This window comes from Adiantum capillus-veneris, chromosome 15 (assembly GCF_014529385.1).
Source record: "Adiantum capillus-veneris isolate H3 chromosome 15, ASM1452938v2, whole genome shotgun sequence".
In the NCBI taxonomy this organism is placed as follows: Eukaryota; Viridiplantae; Streptophyta; class Polypodiopsida; order Polypodiales; family Pteridaceae; genus Adiantum; species Adiantum capillus-veneris.
In genome coordinates this window covers 112,851,516-112,871,288 of record NC_140945.1, presented here as the reverse complement: position 1 = coordinate 112,871,288, position 19,773 = coordinate 112,851,516, and the positions used below count along the sequence as shown (strand labels likewise).

At 43.6% G+C, this 19,773-nt stretch overlaps 1 protein-coding gene across 2 annotated transcripts in view; it reads right to left on the bottom strand.

The window, feature by feature from the left end:
• LOC147441295 (uncharacterized) overlaps positions 1-19,773 on the bottom strand; it is a 94,298-nt gene that overhangs the window by 48,383 nt on the left and 26,142 nt on the right. Inside the window, exons 2-5 of one of the 2 annotated variants that reach the window (XM_086482981.1) lie at positions 18,226-18,284; positions 18,071-18,128; positions 17,950-18,001; positions 17,676-17,810 (exon numbers count right to left, since the gene is read on the bottom strand). In XM_086482981.1, coding sequence (XP_086339107.1) covers positions 17,676-17,810; positions 17,950-18,001; positions 18,071-18,128; positions 18,226-18,284 — 304 coding nt within the window. The remainder of the gene's footprint in view (positions 1-17,675; positions 17,811-17,949; positions 18,002-18,070; positions 18,129-18,225; positions 18,285-19,773) is intronic. The other variant, XM_086482982.1, reaches the window with a different exon arrangement.

Below are 19,773 nucleotides of genomic sequence, written 5' to 3'. Positions count from 1 at the left end.
TCGATTACAATGCTTTCAAGAGGGGGGTATGTCACAAAGTGATGACGTGGCGGACATCAGAAACTCTAATTTCTGCCAGAAACCCTAAAATTCCTGCAAACCCTAATTTCTGCCAGAAACCTTAATTTCCGAAAATCGTGGAGGCTAAAAATATATATATATATATATATTTATAATGACGAGCGACGCGAATCTTGCTTTTTTCTCTACGCCATGAGAAAGAGAGAGAACTTGCTTTTTTTTTTAAAAGAGACTCTCTAAGAGAGAGAGAGAGAGAGAGAGAGAGAGAGAGAGAGAGAGAGAGAGAGAGAACTGATGCTTTTTATTTTTAGAAGCTTTTGGGGCTCTGCTTTTGGGCATCCCTTGTAACCTTTAAATTAGTGGTGAGGGCCTCACTTCTCAGAGCATCTGGACACAGAGTCTGAGAGTGAAACCCTAGCCACTCTCTTGTACTTTGAACTGATTAATATAAAAAGAAATACCGAAAGGGGCGCCAGTCTTTGGGGCCAATATCTCTAGGCACGGAGCTCCGCTGTTACAAATGAGCCTATGAACTTTGCAGAGCTTCGGGACAAGTAAAAGGAGAAAAAGCCTTGATTACCTTTGATATTGGAGCTACATAGAATTTCCTTTTTGATAACTTTGCAGAAACCCTTGGCATTGCCTATCCCCAACTTGGAAAATAATATTCAGGTTGAAATGGCTTCTGGTGACATACATCCGTTACTCCTTTGATTGGTTCAAGCGCAAGACTACTCTTGACCTGTTCATTTTCACATCATGAAGCTACCACAATCTAAAGTCCTTTTGGGCATGCCTTGGTTCTATAAGAATTTTGTTATTCTTGATTCTAGAAGGAAAGCCATCACTCTATCGCAGAGGAGCCAGACAATCTCCTTCGATGTGAAATGGAAGGAGCATGTTTGCTCTTGACTCAACATTTGATTGTTATTTTTCTTTCTTTTTAATATTGATAATTTAAGGCTTATACAAACCAAGTGTGGATTTATGTATTGACATAAACCGCGAGAAGACATAGCGTGATAGGTATATGTGTTGGATAAACAATGGGGCTACATAAGAGAAAAGGTACAAACCAGCACTTGATTGATGTATTAGACTACGGTGCGATCAGACATGGCTAGATTTACGACGTGATCAGACATGGTTTACGAGGGTATGCTTCGTTGGGCATGCTATGGAACCATATATGACGTTAGTAGAAACAAACACCATATTGATTTGTCGTGCAAGGTCACTTGAGCACTTCTTGCATTGTACACAAGAACACCTGATATAAAAGATCATTGGATTTGATGTATCACCTCCTTGATCTATGTTTTGTGATTAATGTGATGTCAGTATTTGTGTCAGAGATGAACAACTACAAAAGTCTCTCTAAATCACGTGATGTGTGGCAATAATTGTGCACAATGTTGTGTGAGTTTCGTGTATGCAAGTGTAATCGTGCACGATTACTCTTCTTTAAGAGGAGGGTATGGGACAACTCCATGACGTGGCACATGGAGCAACAAAGGTAGCCAGCACTGGGAAAACATTGGAGCCATGTGCAACTACTGCAGCCCACGCTTCACACCACAAAACTCCAATTGTAGGAACAGTGATGACGAGGCAGATTTACGTATAGGACAGTTTTTGGAGCGTCAATCCGTTTGGGATTTGACGTTGGAGTTTTTAGGAGTAAAAGCAGAAGTTTTCTAGAGCCTATTTTTAAAGTGGTTTGCTTTTGTGATTGGCCAAGTGTCTTTAACTAGAAGGCCTAGCCTAAGTTATAACCCCGTGAGCGCGTCACTGCACAGGTTTACGTAAAATACTCTTGATTAATAAATAAAAAAATATTGCCAAGGACGCTCAGCTTGAGGGCCAATAATCTCTAGAGGGGAATTTGCCGCTATTGTTGTCTTTAAAGTGCAAGTGTGATCATTTAAGTTTTGTTCAAGTCTTTTAGTCGCATGTCACGTGCACATCTAACCCGATGTGCATGTGGACAAGCTATCCCAGTTCTAGGATTCAAGTTAGCCTAGGAAGTGTTATGGCACCCTTGTGAGCCTGTGCGCAGGCCGTGCATGTCCAGGCACTTAGAATAGTTGTATACCCTCTGATTGCAAACAACATGATCATTAGCACGACATTCAACACCCATCATGAGCATTTTCCAGAGCATAGAACCCTTTTTGCCAAAGTACACATTTTTCACTTATTTATTAATAAGTGACTTTTGTTGGAAAAGTTAAGGGCAATTTGCCAAAGATCTATAAAAGAAACCCATTAAGCACTCAATAGAGGCAAAAGAAGCAGGGACACAAGGAGGCAGGCATCCAGCAGTCATGCAGCACCTCAGTAGGAGCGCTAGGTTTTCTCAAGAAGAAGAAGATCAGCGTTTTCAGCCACTACCACCAGCGTTTTCAGATTTCAACCTGATCAGCCAGCGTTTTTGCATTTCAGCCCTAGTCCGGCGAAGCAAATGCAGTTCAAGCCGCAGTACTGCCATTGTAGCAGATCCCCAGTAGAGCATCTAGCGTGTCTAGTTTTCATCCTTGACGCCATCGTCATCAACACCATCGTCGCCATCGACATCGTCATCGTCATCGCAGTCCCTATCTTGACAACGACACCTTCGTCATCGTCATCGTCATCGTCATCGCAGATCCCTATCTTGACGACGACACCTTCGCCGTCATCGTCGCAAATCCCGGACTTGACAACAACACCATCATCATAGTCTCCATCGTCGTCGTCGACATAGTCATCATCAAGTACCACAGCATCTAGACCATTGTACAAGATTTGTGCAATCTATAGCATAGACCTCTCTCGCCATAGAGATGAGGGCCCTTGGAGGGGGGTTTGAGAACCATCTAGTGTCGTCTCTCTCTCTCTCTCTCTCTCTCTCTCTCTCTCTCTCTCTCTCTCTCTCTCTCTCTCTCTCTCTCTCATAACAGGTCTTGAGTTCAACTCCTTGTCGGCTAGATCTTTAAGGTCTCTTGGGATAGTTTCCTACAATGTTAAAACTCTCTTCTACTTCTTCTTCTTCTTCTTCTTCTCTCTCTCTCTCTCTCTCTCTCTCTCTCTCTCTCTCTCTCTCTCTCTCTCTCTCTCTCATTCACAGTAGCATTCACTTTGTTTGTAATCATTGCACTTGCACTCTCTCTCTCTAAGAAGAACCGAAAGCTCTCCCTTCCGTAAGTAAAAGAAACCCTTGAGCACAGTTCGGAGCACTCATCCGGAGCACTATCAACATTCACTTCTGCTGCACCTTACATTGGTATCAGAGCTTTGGCAGTGTTCTATAACACTCAAGGACAGAACCATAGAAAATTTTTTGCTTGTTGCAGTCGCACGTAACCCAAGTCCACTTGGACGTGTCGATTCCTAATCGTGTTTTTGAAGAGTGGCAGGTAACCCAAGAAAGAAGGACTTGTCCAACCTCCCCTTGTTCCTCTTTTCACTCATTGAGAGCGGACCGTGCACTTAGCGGCCAGCCAATTGACGTGAGGTGGGAAAAAGCAACCTAGGTATGAGCGCAAGGCCGCCAAGGGCAGGGAAGAGTCGAGCTCGGGTAAGAGAAAAGCCTTCTCAAACACCGATTGCAAGCTAAGAACTCAAGAACCTCAAGAACCCAAGTACCCAAGATCTGTGTATGGTCATCACCCAAAGCAGAATGGATACTTTGCGAAGGTGTTGAGAGTGGAGTTGGAGAAGAAGTTTCTACACCAGGAGGATTGTTCCCCGATCCTCCCCCATCCCCATCTACACCACGGACTGCATCAAATCCTATGGAGGCTTTGGTCAAGATGATGATGGACATGATGCTACAACAAGAGGCGCAACGCGCCACCATGGATCGCGACCGCAAAGAAAGAAAGGCAGCCTTGGAGCGTGAGCGTGAGCAAGCGCGCTTGGTGGCCGAGCAAGCACGCAAAGCTCTACGCATAGCGGCCAAAGAGAATCGAGCGGCTATGGAATTAAAGTGTGAGGCGCAAAGAGACCAACGCATGCAAGAGTTGGTCCTACAAGTACTTGCCTCGAAATCCGAGCCAATCAAGGACGTTGGCACTTCATCAGGTAGCACCAACCCAATCACTGAGAAGTTGACGTTCAGTAAGTATGACGGTAAGATGAATGCTAATGTTATTTGTTCTTGGTTGCATCAATTTAATGCTTACTTTGCGACAACTAAGAAAATAGGGAATAGCAAAGTTTTGACGGCAACCATGTATCTTGCTGGTGATGTCATTAATTGGTATCAAGCGTAGCAAAAGGCACAGTTGGCAGCGCGCCTAAAGGAATCCGAGGAAGGCGTCCCCCTTTCTTTCAATTGGGCCGACTTCCAAGACAAGCTCAAGGCGCGGTTCATGCCACCTCAGTACGTAGCACGGTTGAAAGAAGATTGGCGCAATCTCAAGCAAAATGGTATGCCAGCTCTGTCTTTTTCTAACCGTGTTTTGCAGCTCGGCACCAAATTACGCAAATAGGATAAAGAGCGAAAAGAGGCATTCTTTTTTGGGTTGGACGAGTATATTAAGTTCAATGTCGAAATCCTCGACCCAATAGATCTCAACAAGGCAGTAGCGATTGCTCTCGCACAGGAGATGAAGCACAATAAAGGTAAGCCTAAGGAGAACAAGTCTTCTCAAAGTACCCCTCAGAATTCTCAGAACCTGCACAATGGTAAGAACGATAAGAACAACGGTAGTTCTCCTAATCAATCTTCCTCTATTTCTCAAGCATAGAATTCTCACAATGAACCTAAGGGAAAAGGAAAAGCTAACAGTCAAGAAAATCCTAAGTTGACGCCTGATGAAAAATCTACTCAAGGAATTTTAGGAGGTTGGTTAACTCTTGAAGAACGAGCCAAATATGCACGAGACCGAAGATGTTTTGAATGTCACACTAAAGGTCATATGAAAAGAGATTGTCCTAAGAAAGCATCCAACGAACCTAAAGAACCCACAGCACCAACAGCTACCACAAGCACTTTAGTGAACCACACTAATTCTCCACATGTATCTGACACACACATTGATGAGTCTCTCTTTAAATGTTATGGTCATGTGAAGGGTCAACGTTTTGTCATATTGTTTGATTCAGGCAGTATGCATGATATGATTGGTGATGCTCTTGTAGAAAGAGCCTGCTTGGAGGTTAGCCAAACAACAACTCTCGAGGTTCGGGCTTCGCTCCCAGTATGGACTCTCTCATTACACGAGAGTGCGTTGCTGTGTTGTTCACTGTTCAGCAAGCTTCCTTCCGTAGAAGATTTTTCGTGTCTCCTCTCTCAGAATGTGGTATGATTTTGGGCATTCGATTGTTTCGTGAACATAACCCTCTCATTGATTGGGCAGACAATACGCTCACTCTAAATGCCAAAAGTGACTCTCCCATAATCATTCGTGGTGAGGAGGGTCTTCATTCTTTACCTCCATTTCTCATATGCAGGCGAAGAAAAGAAACATGAGAAGGAGACTCTCTCAGTCCTTTCTTCTCCAAAGCATGACATGCATTTTTTGCATGATAGATATGTGATTGTTCGCAAGGATGATGGTTTAGAAGATGATTTTTCTAGCGAAGCTAACCTCATTGCAGATGCGATCAATCACGCAAGACCAATCTTGATTAGTCAGCACGCATTGTTCGAGTTTCTCATTCGTGACGGTTTCTTGTATTTTCGTCACTGTCTTTATATGTGTTCCCTTTTCACAGGCATGCCGTATTGTACGATGCATATGATTCACTCACGGATGAGCACGGATGTACGCGGATCACTCTCGAAAGAAAAAAAGTTTGCATTCATGGAATTCACATTGTTTCCCGATTGTCCGTTTTGTCAATCGCTTTTACATGTTTCTTCCTTGGCATGACACAGTCTCAGAAAGAGCATGAGCAAGATTGTCCATCAAGCATCGGTATTTCCGTTGTGATTTGCCACAATGATAGGTTCAGGTCAAAAAGTCAAGTTTCGATCCCACTTTTTACGTGTGTTTGGTGAACAGTTTGGCACTCCGTCACTTTGTTCATCTGCATGGCATGCACAGTCATTTAGGGAGAATAGTATTTTTCTAGTTACTCTACATGGAATGGGTATGTTTATGATTTTATGTTGGAAGTGGTTTCAGGAATTTTCCTCCTCGGGGATTCTTGAAGAAGGTGGATCCACGACCATAGATGAAGTTGAAGCATTGAAGCCGCAACAGATCACTTTGTCGCTTTCCGCACGGCCCAAAGAAGCAAGCATTGCAGACCTTCATGAAGTTCAAGTACTGCACAACCCACGCATCAGAGTGGGCCGGCGAAGAGTTCTTCGCAGGATTCCAAGAGTTGTTGGCGCACTCCCTCAACACCATATAGCTCAGTACCAATACCTCGTGTAACAAACTTGGACACTGTAACAAACTTGGACACTCCAAGTCAAGAATCAACCGCGACAGCACCAAATAACCACTTCAAAACAATTCACAGATCACAATAGATTTGCACTGGCCCGGCGGAGTTCCGTGCCTAGAGATATTGGCCCCAAAGACTGGCGCCCCTTTCGGTATTTCTTTTTATATTATTCAATCATCAAAGTACAAGAGAGCGGTTAGGGTTTCACTCTCAGACTCTGCCTCCAGATGCCCTGAGAAGTGAGGCCCTCACCACTAATTTAAAGGTTACAAGGGATGCCCAAAAGCAGAGCCCCAAAAGCTTTTAAAATCAAAAGCATCAGTTCTCTCTCTCTCTTAGAGAGTCTTCTCTTTTTTTTTATAAAAAAAAGCAAAAGCAAAATTCGCGTCGCTCATCATTTTCCAAATTAAAAAAAAAAAAAAAAAAATTAATAATCCGTCTCCGCGATTTCCGGAATTTAGGGTTTTTGGCAAAAAATTAGGGTTTGCAGGAATTTTAGGGTTTCTGGCAAAAATTAGGGTTTTTGTTGTCCACCACGTCATCACTTTGTGACATACCCCCCTCTTGAAAGCACTGTAATCGACCGCGATTACGCCTGCAAAACCGACAAAAGCCATAAACCGTCTTAGCAGACACTGACTGTTAGTACCTACGTACTAGGAACACACATCTAGCACATGTACAAAATCGACAGTCACATCACACGACATCACAGGACATCACCAGACATCACAGGACATCACATGACATTCAACATTCATTCGGATCTTAGACCATGATTTATCGGCAATGTAGCTAGCAATCACATCTAGGTCCAATCGGGACCTCATCGATGTCCGATTGACTAACCCCTATTGCAACCATGTCTATTCGAGATCAATCAGACCAAAATGCTGCAGTCATTTCGGCTATCAGTTCCTGCACTCACAAGAAGTCAAGAACAAATCAGTATCATAATCAGGAATTCCATTTCATAAAGTCATCCAGCAGAATACTGTCAGCTCTCAGTATCCCTGAAGCTCAAAGAGACATCAGTGACTTTAGTATCAAAACCGAGGCATCTGTTGACAAAGGAGTGGAGCGACTCCCCTCTTGTGCATCCCACTGCACCAGATCTTCGGCCAAGCTGAGTTTCTGGGTTCCGTTTGGAGTAGACTATGCTAAACCAAAACATCGAGGTAAAGTTTCACAATCCGAGGAGTATCTGCTAGGTCCTCCTCCTCCATCCACTTCGCATCAAATGCAGGAAAGTTCTTGAACTTAACCAAGAACCGCCTTCGGACTTTACCTTTCTTCGTATCATTATGTGCCAAAATCTGTTCAGGAACAAGGATCTCCTCGTTTTCTTCCACTTCGGGTTGCTCATCAGGCTCCCCATCATCAGGCACATCACCCTTAACAGGGTTCAAGAGACTCACATGCAATGCATTATGAATCCTCCAAGTATCTGGCAGTTCCAATCGGAAGGAGACATCATTTATCTTGTCAGTAATCTGGAAAGGTCCGTAGTATCACATACTAAGCTTTGGAAAAAGCCTCTCCTTTCCCTTTTTTTTTCTTAGGCGTGCCTTCTCAAAAGTAAGAGCACCCAATCATCCTCCTTCAGTTTACAGTCGCGACGATGGCGATCCGCTGCCTTTTTCTGTCGTTCTTGAGACTTCTGTAAAGTCTCGTGAACCTTGGCAAAAGCCGTATCCAAATCTCGCGAATATTCATCCGCTTCAAATTTCTAATCTTTCGTGCTCAGGAAGGATGGAACCTTCGCAGCAGTTTCAACAATCTCTCATGGCGTCTTCCCCGTCGAAGAGTGTATCGTGTTATTGTAGGCAAATTCCACCAAAGGTAAGTTCTTTTCCCATTGAGTCTTCTGATCCGAGATACAAGACTTCAATAAATCTAAAATCACTGAATTGGCAATCTCAGATTGCCCGTCAATCTGCAAGTGGAACGATGACGAGAACTGCAACCGCGTCCCAATGTTCTCCCAAATTGCCTTCCAAAACAAACTCATAAATCTGGGGTCTCTGTCGGAGAGAATCGTCTCAGACGTGCCATGTAATCGGAAAATCATCATGATCATTCTGTATTCTCGGGAGATCAAAAAAAATGAAATCCATTTCAATATTTTCCCAGGGGTGGGTGGGTATGGGTAAAGGCTGTAACAATTCCTGTGCCTTATGCCTGTCAAACTTGACCTTCTGGCATACCAAGCAACTGCGCACAAATTCTTCCACATCCTTCTTCAGTCTCCGCCAAAAGAAATCTCTCTCTACCCCTTTCATGGTGGTAGCAATGCCGCGGTGACCCGTAAAAGGTGGACAGTGGCAATCAGTCATAACCTTTTCCCTCAACGGGTGTGTAACGCACAACAGAGTCTTTTTCATCAAGTAGCCTTCCCGAAGAGAGTATCCCGCTACTGTCTCCCCATCCCGTATCCGTGTAAAAATATCTGCAAAATCTGTATCTGTGGCATACTGATCGACCATATCCTCGAAGCTCCTATGATGTATCGCGGAAATAGCCAGAACCAACGGTTTCCGAGACAAAGCATCTGCCACCACATTCTTCTGTCCCTGCACATGGACAATCTGGAAGTGAAACTGTGACAAGATTTTCACCCACCGCATCTGCTTTTCCGAAAGCTGCTTCTGTGACAAGAAGTAGCGCAAACTCTGATGGTCTGTAAAGACAGTAAAATCCGCTCCGAGTAGGTAATGCCGCCACTGAGTAAGAGCATGGATAACCGCCAAAAGCTCTTTCTCATAAATCTGTGCTGTCATCTCCGGCCTAGAGAACAAACGGCTCTCGTAAGCTATGACATGGGCTTCTTGCATCAAGACCGCACCCAGACTACGACCACAAGCATCACAAAATACTTCAAATGACTTCTGCAAGTCCGGCAAAGTCAAATCTGGTCCTGTAGTGAATTTCTCTTTCAATGTCTGAAAGGCAGTCACCTCTGTGGGTCCCCACGAAAAGGGTACTCCTTTCTGTGTCAAGATATGCAAAAGGGGAAGCAACCTCTGCAAACTTTCGTATGAACCGCCTGTAGTACAAACACAGTCCCAAGAAGCTTCTAGCTTCATGGACATTCCTCAAATCGGGCCAATCACGGATAGTCTCTATCTTGGCCGGGTCCATTTGCACTCGTGTTGTGCTGCTGACACAATGTGTCCCAAAAAGTGTATCCATGGTAGGAAAAAAAATTCACTTTTCTTTGCATTAATCACTAGCGTGTGATCTCGTAATGCTTGAAAGACTTGAAGCAGATGATCTCTGTGTTCTGCCTCATTCTTCGAGAAAACAACGATGTCGTCAAAGAAAGTGCCAACAAATAGCCTGTACTCTCGAAAAATCCTGTCCATCATCCGGTTAAATGTCGCAGGAGCATTGGTTAAGCCAAAAGGCATCACCAAAAACTCAAATAACCCAAAAGTCGTCTGAAAAGCTGTCTTGTAGATATCTCCTGGTGCTATCCTGATCTGATGATATCCACTCTTCAAGTCAATCCTGCTAAAGCACGAGGATCCCTGTAACCTGTCGAGTATATCATCGATCCTAGGAATCGGAAATCTGTTCTTGATGGTGATTTCGTTGAGAGTGCTATAATCGATGCACATTCTCCAAGATCCGTCTTTCTTCAAAACCAACAACACTGGAGAGCAATACGGTGAAGTACTAGGCTGGACAAGACCCTTTTCCAAGAGGTCTTTCACTGAGTTCATAATCTTTTCATTCTGTACTCGGCTCACACGATAAGGTGGCCGATTCGGTGGCGTGCTTCCAGATATCAGATCAATGGTATGATCTTCAGGCCCTCTCAAAAGCAATCGGCATGAGCGTGGAGAAAAAAAATCTTGGCGTTCTTTTCTTCAGGTCAAAACATATTCAACCTTTATCCATCGTTCAGTTCTCCCAAAAGAATGAGTAAGAAAACTGAAGTTCATCAAGTACAATCTCTAAGCCCTTCATTTATCAAAGTCGCTTTCTCGGCCCGGTGGTCAACCACGGCGTAGTTCTTGTGGTACCAAGGGATCCCGAGTAGAACGTCACTCGCGTGCCCTGAACACCCCTGTCATTGCAAACAAAGTTTGCCAATGCTCGGTGTAATGGCAACATCCCATCCGGGTGCCAGTCGAACTACCTCCGCCTGTGGCGTCAGTCTGTCGGGCGTAGTTCCAAATCGAGCCGCCAATTCCAAATGAAAAGAAGTTGGCCTTGGCTCCTTCAAAAGAGCTTCCTGATCCTTCGCTTTGCCTCGAAAGCGGCAAAGTTTGTACTTTCATTCATTAGATTCGGTGCAGGTCCCACACCATGTGGTACCAGTTCTGCTTTTCTATCTGCCTTTTCTGCCACATTCCTCAGCTGCTCTCGAACTCTCAGACCTGTCGTCGTCTTTATCATTCTGTGCCTTATCAGGGCACTTTGCGGAAATATGTCCATGTTCCCCGCATCCAAAGCACTTCCCCTCTCTGATGAAGCGAGCTCTCTCCTCAGGAGAAAGCTTGGGTCGTGCATCCTTTTTTTTCTCTGGGTTGCTCTTTTTTATTCTACTTTCATTCCCAGAAGTCTGTTCGGCTCGTTGTGTCATGGCCTCATCTGTGGGGTAGGTCAGACTGCATGACTCATCAACTCCTGAATAGAAGCCTGACTTCTGTTCCAAGCAGTGATCTTGGATCTCTGTAGGTAGACCCAAGGTAAACCGCTCAATCTGTTCTCTGAACGAGATCTTCTTGAATGAAGAGGTGGGTAGAAAAGAGCTCCAGAATCTTTCATAATAAGAATTCACTGTATCGCTCTTGGTCATCCGGAGATGGTTCCAAGAAGCTCGTATATCTCGCTCAAACTCTTGAGTCAACCAAGAAGAAATAAAAAGCCTCTTGAATTTCAGCCATGTAACTGGCACAGTCTTGCTTAATAGAAGCGTGGACCACCAAGTACGGGCATTCCCCTTAAAGTAAGAGGCAGCTCTCCGAATCTTGGAGTGCTCTGAATAGCGTCCTCCCGCGAAAGCGATGTCAAACTGCTGTATAAAAGACAAAGCCTTCGAAGCATCTGAGTATCCTCAAAAGTATCAAACTTGATCGAGTGGCCACCTTCCTTAAACTCTCGGACTTTCTTGCTTTTATCTTCGAGAAAGTCATACTGGTTGGCTTTGTAAAAAAAAAAATTCTTCTTGTTCGCATAAAACTTTCCGTCATCGGAGTCTGAGCTGTAAGTAGACGAGTCCTCAGTAGAACTGTCAATCTCTGGGCGAGATGTAGCCTTCTTTGCCTTTTTCTTGCCCTTTCCGAAGCTTTGTGTCTTGCTTCGCTTTTTGCTTTTTTCTGTCTTCTTCGCTCTAATCCGAGGAGCTAGAAGAATTGTCAGAAGAAGAAGAAGAAGAACTGGGTACTCCTTCAAATCGAACACGCTTCTTCCGTTTCTTTGCTTTGTCGAATGTCGACTGACGACCCAAATATCCCGGGAAGTCAGTACCTTTGTTCTGCTTTTTGCCGTGCTTTTTGCCTTTCTTTTGCACGTCGAAAAGCTGAGCAATCCGTGCATCAACCACGTTCTCCAGTTCCTTCTCCGTATATTTCTTGGAGGCAGAAGGTTTCTTGGGAGCGGGTTTCGGGAGTGGTGTTGTGGTTCTCTGCCACTCCATCTGTACCTCTTTCAAAGAGGTCTGGTTCATATATTTTACCATCTTCGGGTCCTTGGCAAAATTGAGCATCATCTTTGTTGCATCGCCAATCAATTGACGACGCTCCATCTCTCTTTGCTCCGCCTGAGTAGGCCGAGGCGGGCCATACTCTCTGTCTGAATCTTCGTTGTGATCCCAGCCCGCATCTCCAGATGCAGAGGGAGTCGACTGATCATTGCCTGAAGCCATAGGTGCCGCGGAAAAAAAATTTCGGGGATCGGATTTCCCGTAAAAGAGAAATCGGCCATGCTCTGATACCACTGTAACAAACTTGGACACTGTAACAAACTTGGACACTGTAACAAACTTGGACACTCCAAGTCAAGAATCAACCGCGACAGCACCAAATAACCACTTCAAAACAATTCACAGATCACAATAGATTTGAACTAGCCCGGCGGAGTTCCGTGCCTAGAGATATTGGCCCCAAAGACTGGCGCCCCTTTCGGTATTTCTTTTTATATTAATCAATCATCAAAGTACAAGAGAGCGGTTAGGGTTTCACTCTCAGACTCTGCGTCCAGATGCCCTGAGAAGTGAGGCCCTCACCACTAATTTAAAGGTTACAAGGGATGCCCAAAAGCAGAGCCCCTAAAGCTTTTAAAATCAAAAGCATCAGTTCTCTCTCTCTCTTAGAGAGTCTTTTCTCTTTTTTTTTATAAAAAAAAAGCAAAAGCAAAATTCGCGTCGCTCATCATTTTCCAAAAAATAATAATAATAATAATAATAATCCGCCTCCGCGATTTCCGGAATTTAGGGTTTTTGGCAAAAATTAGGGTTTGCAGGAATTTTAGGGTTTCTGGCAGAAATTAGGGTTTTTGTTGTCCGCCACGTCATCACTTTGTGACACCTCGCTTTAAAAAGGAGGGGATATCACGTGCACATCTAACCCTATGTACATGTGGACAAGCTATCCCAGTTCTAGGGTTCAGGTTAGCCTAGGAAGTGTTCTGGCACCCTTGTGAGCCAATGCGCAGGCCATGCATGTCCAGGCACTTGGAATAGTTACATACCCTCTGATTGCAAACAGCATGATCATTCACCCGACATTCAGTACCCATCATGAGCATTTTCCAAAGTATAGAATCCTTTTTGCCAAAGTACACATTTTTCACTTATTTATTAATAAGTGACTTTTGTTGAAAAAGTAAGTAGGGCAGTTTGCTAAAGATCTACAAAAGAAACCCATTGGGCCCTCAGTAGAGGCAAAAGAAGCAGGGACACAAGGAGGCAAGCACCCAGCAGTCAGGCAGCACCTCGGCAGGAGCCCTAGCGTTTTCTCAAGAAGAAGAAGATCAGCGTTTTCTTCCAAATCCTCAACACATAAAGGGTGACAAATGATATGTATCCAAAGAATCTTTTGTAAATACTAAAGATAAATCTTATGGTTGGACCCCAAGCTCCGGCACTATCCATAGACCCAAACCAAGGGGAGGCATGGGTACAAAAATTGTTTCCAAGGCTAGGCTCCAATAAACAATCCGAGTACCATGAGCTTGGCAAGCAATGCATTGCTCTGGATCTCTGGATAAAGAATCCCCAAGCCTCTCTCCTCTCTAGGCAATATAACTATGTCCCAATGAACGTTGGGCCATGTGTCAGTAGATCCATCTAAGCCATCCCACAGTAAGTTGCGCACTAGGCGTCGCAAATGTGCCATGATGCTAGAGTGAAAAGTAATGCAGGATGTAGTGAACCGAGCCGTCACAAGAACTTGATTCACACAAGGGCTCTGCTAGTAGTCAAAGACAAATGCAATGAAGACCAATGGCAGAATTTCCTCCTGATAGACTGTAAAACTGGCTCAAACAGCTGCTCAACTGACACGTCAATGCCAACATGAAAACCCAAATATTGCAAGTCTGTCCTCTAGGTAGCAAAGTGAAATTATGTTGCATACCCCACTGACAGTCCTCATCAACTCCTACAAGACTTGTGTCAATTGATGAGAGAACCAATGCCAAGCAAAAGGTAGCGAGAGCCTCCCGTAAACTGTTGAAAGTGTGTGTGTCATATGTGTGTCATAGGGTACAAAGAGCACCCCATAGACTATCCAAATTGTGTATCATAGAGCATGGTGTCATACACATACTCCTAATCCAACAAATCTAGCGAGCCATCCAAAGGCATAGCAAGACCTCGCAATTGTGGTGTCCTGCGCTGAAAGAAGAGTGGCATGGCTTCAGCCAAAAACGAAAAGAAGCTAGGAAGGGACATCCTTGTCGGACTGAACAAAACAAAGGAAAACTGCATCCAATGTGGCCTAGGAGTAGTACAATATATTGTTGCCACACCTCTGATCCACTGTAAGGGAAAATCCATCCTTTATATATTGCCCTCTAGGAAACCCCAATCTACTCTATCGTAAGCCTTCTCAAAATCAAGAAGCATGACAGTTGTTGGTTGTCCCGACTGGCGGCCTCATAGAATGTGAAGATGTCCAAAATGCATGTCATGCACGGACCCTATATGAGAAGCATGGATGAGATCGGGCAAAGAAGGTCTCGAATGCATAGTAATCATATCTTATACACGGAAGACATGAGAGTGATCAGCCTCCACTGTCGAAGGGACGATGCATCTTCGCCATCCGGTATAAGAGAAATGAGTCCCAAATACATAGATGCAGACATATTTCCTGTGTCAAAAATGAATTGTCAGCCAGAAAGAATAACGAGACTGAGTACATCCCAAAACTGCAAGAAAAACTACCAAATTAACCCCTCCCCTCCAGGACAAGATGCACCATCACGATAAACCACTACATCACACATCTCTCGCAAAGTGAAAGGGGCCATTAAACTCCGACACACGACCTCTATAACCACAAACTGAACATGAGACTCGAAAAGCATCATACATGAAAAGCACAGAAGCTCTCAATCAAAAATTGGCACCCAAAAGCAATTCCGTAAATTGCGGAAAGCAACCATGGTTTAGTGGGCCCTCGACCGATTGTCCATAATTTGGAGGCCTTTAGTGGCCCTAAACCCCTAGGGTTTGCCATGTCACCAAACTTGTGACATACCCCCCTCTTGAAAGAAAGAGTAATCGTTCGCGATTAGACCTCCAAAACTCAATCTGATTCTTTAGCAGACATTGCCTTTATGAATACATGCCAAGGCCCATGAGTACCAGACAGCACATTCTCTAGCATGCATTACACCATACAGTTCCACAATCAAATTTTGATCCAGTCATCTCATCCGCATCGGAGCTCTTGATATTCCGTCGTAGCAATGTTAGCCATCACACCCAGACCGCACTAGTCCTGTCAAGGGGCATCTAGATGCACTAAGAACACATACCCAAGCAATCTCATCCCAATTGGAACTATTGATGCACTAGATTCATGTGCTTCACAAAATGCTTTTCAAATGACACAAAATTCACATGTGTAAACACATAGCATAAAAACATCCAGATTCAACCAAACGCTTCCCAAAGTGAAGTCTGCGTCGTTCAGAGGGTTTTAGATACAACCAAATGCTCCCCAAACCGCAACCTACATCGCTCAAAGGTTTCTAGTTCCAACTAAAAGCTCCCCAAACCAAGGCCTACATCGTTTAGAAGTTCCAAGTAGTGTGTATCGTAAGAGGTTATCCAACAGTATTGGAACCAGAATCAAACAAATTCAATCAGCACCAAGACAAGTTCAAAACAGATATGCAAACAATATTGTCAAACAGTATTCAAAATCCCACTCAAAACTCAAACAAGTGATTCTTCTTGTTGGTTTTCAATCTCCCATGGTTGTAACTCCATGTTTCTCCATCTTGCTTCTTGTTGTTTGCAAAAAGCACCCGAAATATAATTTTGACACATGCTGCAGAAACCCTAACTTGTTGAAAACCCTAATTTGTTCAAAATTGTCCAGAACAAAATCCGTTCACGTCAATGTGTTCTCCATAGCTTGTCATTGTAGGTTCATGTAGGACCGGTTTGCTTGTCAAAACAGAAAATGACAACGCTCTGATACCACTGTAACAAAAGGGCACCATGTGCCAACTGAAAAGGACAAACTAGAACAAACTTTTAGTATCACGTGCACACCTAACCCTATGTGCATGTGGACAAGCTATATCCTACTTCTAGGGTTTAGGACAGCCTAGGAAGTGTTCTCGCACCCTTGTGAGCCTGAACACAAGACGTGCATGCCTAGGCACTTTAGCGTAGTTACATACCCTTTGATTGCACATGAGCATAGCCAATGTCTGCTAGGTGTATACACTGGGGGAGTGTTCCCATGCAATATTGTTAGTACCCAACCTAGGTAGTAGGTAGTTGCCACATACGAAGCACCTCTTATTAAGGGTTCATCAACTTATTAACAAGTGACATATAGCAGCCTTTTATAAAGTCGTGGGGTATTTTATGAGGTTCCTACTTGACCTAGCTTAAAATACCTATAAAGTTGACCCCCAGGGTCATCATTAGAGACATAAGTCAGTACACTTAGTACAAGCACCAAGTACCTGCAATACCTCAGCATGCTGGCATTTTCCATATCGTTTCCATCAGACTTGCAGATCAGCCCTGTTGCAGATATGCCATGGCGTTTTTGCACCAATCAGCATCTCGTTAGCAGATCAGCCCTAGCGACAGCACCTTCAAATCCAGCCCAAATTAGACAGCGTTTTCAGATTTCAGCCCATTTTCACCATCATCATCAGCACCCTCCACATCAACTATACTAGATCAGCCCATAGCCTCGTCAAGTTGCAGATACTCATCAGTTCCACTAGCATTTTCTATTTTCAGCCATTAACCTCACAGATCCAAGCACCTACACCAAGATCCCATCAGCATCTCAGCATCTAGGACCATTGTATCAACATTTGTGCAATCTAAAGCAAATACCTCTCTAGCGATAAGAGAGGGGGGCCCTTGGAGGGGGGTTTGGGACCCATCCGGGGTTAGTCTTCTTCTCTCTCTATGACTCACATTCTACTTGTCCAAATCCCCGGTAAGTAGCTTGCCCCAAAGAGTGCTGATCCCAAGCATCTCCGTGGCTTGTACTGACAAAGGAGAGTGACATTATTCTGTATTTTACTTTGGAATGTGATAGACCCAATGGCAGGTTCATAAAAAATTGTCCTTGCTGCTTTTTGAGGGCCACAAAACTATCTATCTATCTTGTCAACTCTCATAATCATAAGCATTTCAACTCTGCAAGTTAGTACTGTTTTCTGTCCAACTTTGGAACAAAAGACCATTACCTTCATCTATTTTATGATTATGTTGTCATCAGAACAAGAAGTCCAACCAAAGTTTGCATTTGGGATGTATTCCAACAGAACCCAAACCTTGTAAAAGGAAAAATCAAAACATCATTTAAAACAGCATGCATGGAGCCTGTTCTGGAATGGCATCTTCATATGGCAAGGAACGAGCACTCGAAAAAAAGATATAAAGCTCTTCAAAGTCACATGCAGCTCTCCAGGCACTTATAAAAGAGACAATTCAAATACATTCTTCAAATAATGGCCATACTCTGACTGGTAATAAACTCAATCCCCCTTCTCTTCTAGTGGCTAGACTATAAGATTTTAAACATCCTAAATGAAGATATTGAACAAATCACCTTCTAGAGATTTGGAACTTTTCCTGTCTCCACTACTGCCACCACCCCCGCCACCACTGCCACCACCTTTACTGAATGCTGCAACCGCTCTTCCAGCGACAGAGGTCCCAGATCCAAAAGCAACTCGTGTGGGAGCTGTTAAGGATGAGGGTTAGCCATAACCATGATGGTAAGCACAAATCATGTTGAGCTGCATGAGCCATTGCACTTTTGTGTATTGCCAAATATTAATACCCTCCCCCACATGCAGAAAGCAAATTCCAAGGTTGCTAACCTCTAATATCAGATCGTCTAGCACTTCGAGCTGCAGCATCGTCTTGTGATTGCTAAAAGGACAAAATTCAAAACATCAGTTAGCAGTTCTTGTAGAAAAAGGTATCATTAGAAACACTTGCCTTGACCAGTTTCATCAATTCGCTGGAAATATCCATCTCGCTAGCCGCTCCTGTCTCACTAGCACCAATAGAAGCAATGAGAAACTGGCAATACATACAGATCGGACAAATGAAAAACAGTCCAAGAGTTCTCTAAGACCAATGCTCAGCCCAACCTCTTCACCGCAACAGCCTTTTTTAGCCTCCTTGTTGGTACTTTGGGTTCAAATTTTGTCTACATGTTTCGAAGAAAATTGCACAGAATCAGTAAGTAATTATTCATGCACAATAATCTCTCAAATTTTGTTGAAGCAGCATTCTTTCCGCTACATGAAAAAGAAAGATTGGAAAGCATAGAAACATACATTTGAACTGGGGTCTTGCAAGAGTGTCAACAAAAGACAAAAATTGATCAGCACAAAGCATAGTTTCACCCCACAGATAATTATAAAGAGAAGTTTGAGAAAGTGGCCACATTTGATGATTTAGGGTAACCAACTTCCATAAGTGAAAGTAAGGCATGCAGAATGCTAAATCTGGTTACTTTTCTTTGACAAAAGAAACATTGTGATGAGTCGGTCTAGGTCACTCCAATGGTCATCAATTTAGATTTCAGATGAGTTAACACCACAACTTTAAAACAAGAAACTCACATGAACAGAAAACTACAATTTGGATTGTGCTACAGTCAAGGAAGCAAGAACATAAGGTTAATAGGCGTTGTACAAAAGAGGAAAAGTAGCAATCAGAGAATTCAAGCATCGAAAAGGGATAAGCAGCTGTAGCACATGACGTCATTAATCCATCCACTCAAGTTATATATCAAACTTTATTGTAACCCCAACTTCTCATATCTCTTAAGAGTTTTTTCTCAATTCAGTTGTTTGTGACAAACCGCTGACGTTGGTGAACCAGAACGCACTCACACAACCCTGGATAGAGGATCTCTCTCCCCTTGTCTGAGTTCTACCACCCGGACAACACAGCGCAGGTTTGTGCTGACAACTGTACAGATTGATGGTAGCGTGGCAGGTAGTACAAACTCTAAAGACGTGGTAGTACAGGCACTACTAGTGTGGCCAATTTTGACATTGACGAAGCTTCTGGACTAAAGTTATTGAAAGCAGATGATTTAAGTACTTATACGCACCACCTTTTTAGCAAGATGTTTTGAAGTTGCTTTTGAGACTAAAGGCCTATATATTGGAGCTTAATGCCACTTGTAAAACTATCATCAAAGTGTGTGGTCGCACTAGACTAGATAGGCTGATTTGGATGCTGCCTTCCCTTGACTTTGAAGACCACTAACAAATCCTGATACTTGCAATCAACCTCTTCATGTTTCCAATGCATGTCTGCAACCATGTGATCTGTCATGTCAGAAGTTATGACTACAAATATCCATGCAAGACCTCATTATGTCAAGGTGGTCTAGCACTCACACCAATGCAATTACCCTCTCGCAGGCGCACCACAATTGTGACCCTTGGCATACAGTGTTTGCGTTCGCTACGCTCAAGGCACACAGTCCTACATGCAATGGTAGGTCTTGCAACTCCTTGAGTGAGAGAAGGGCCCTTGGGCAAAACGCTAAAACAGACACTCCAACGCAAGGGAAAAAAAATATCAAGGATAAAGAGGATTAGTGTGAAATCAAAGCTCTAATATCATTGTCAAATGCAGGGGAATTGAACGAAAAGGTCCTTTTAGATACTTGAAATGGA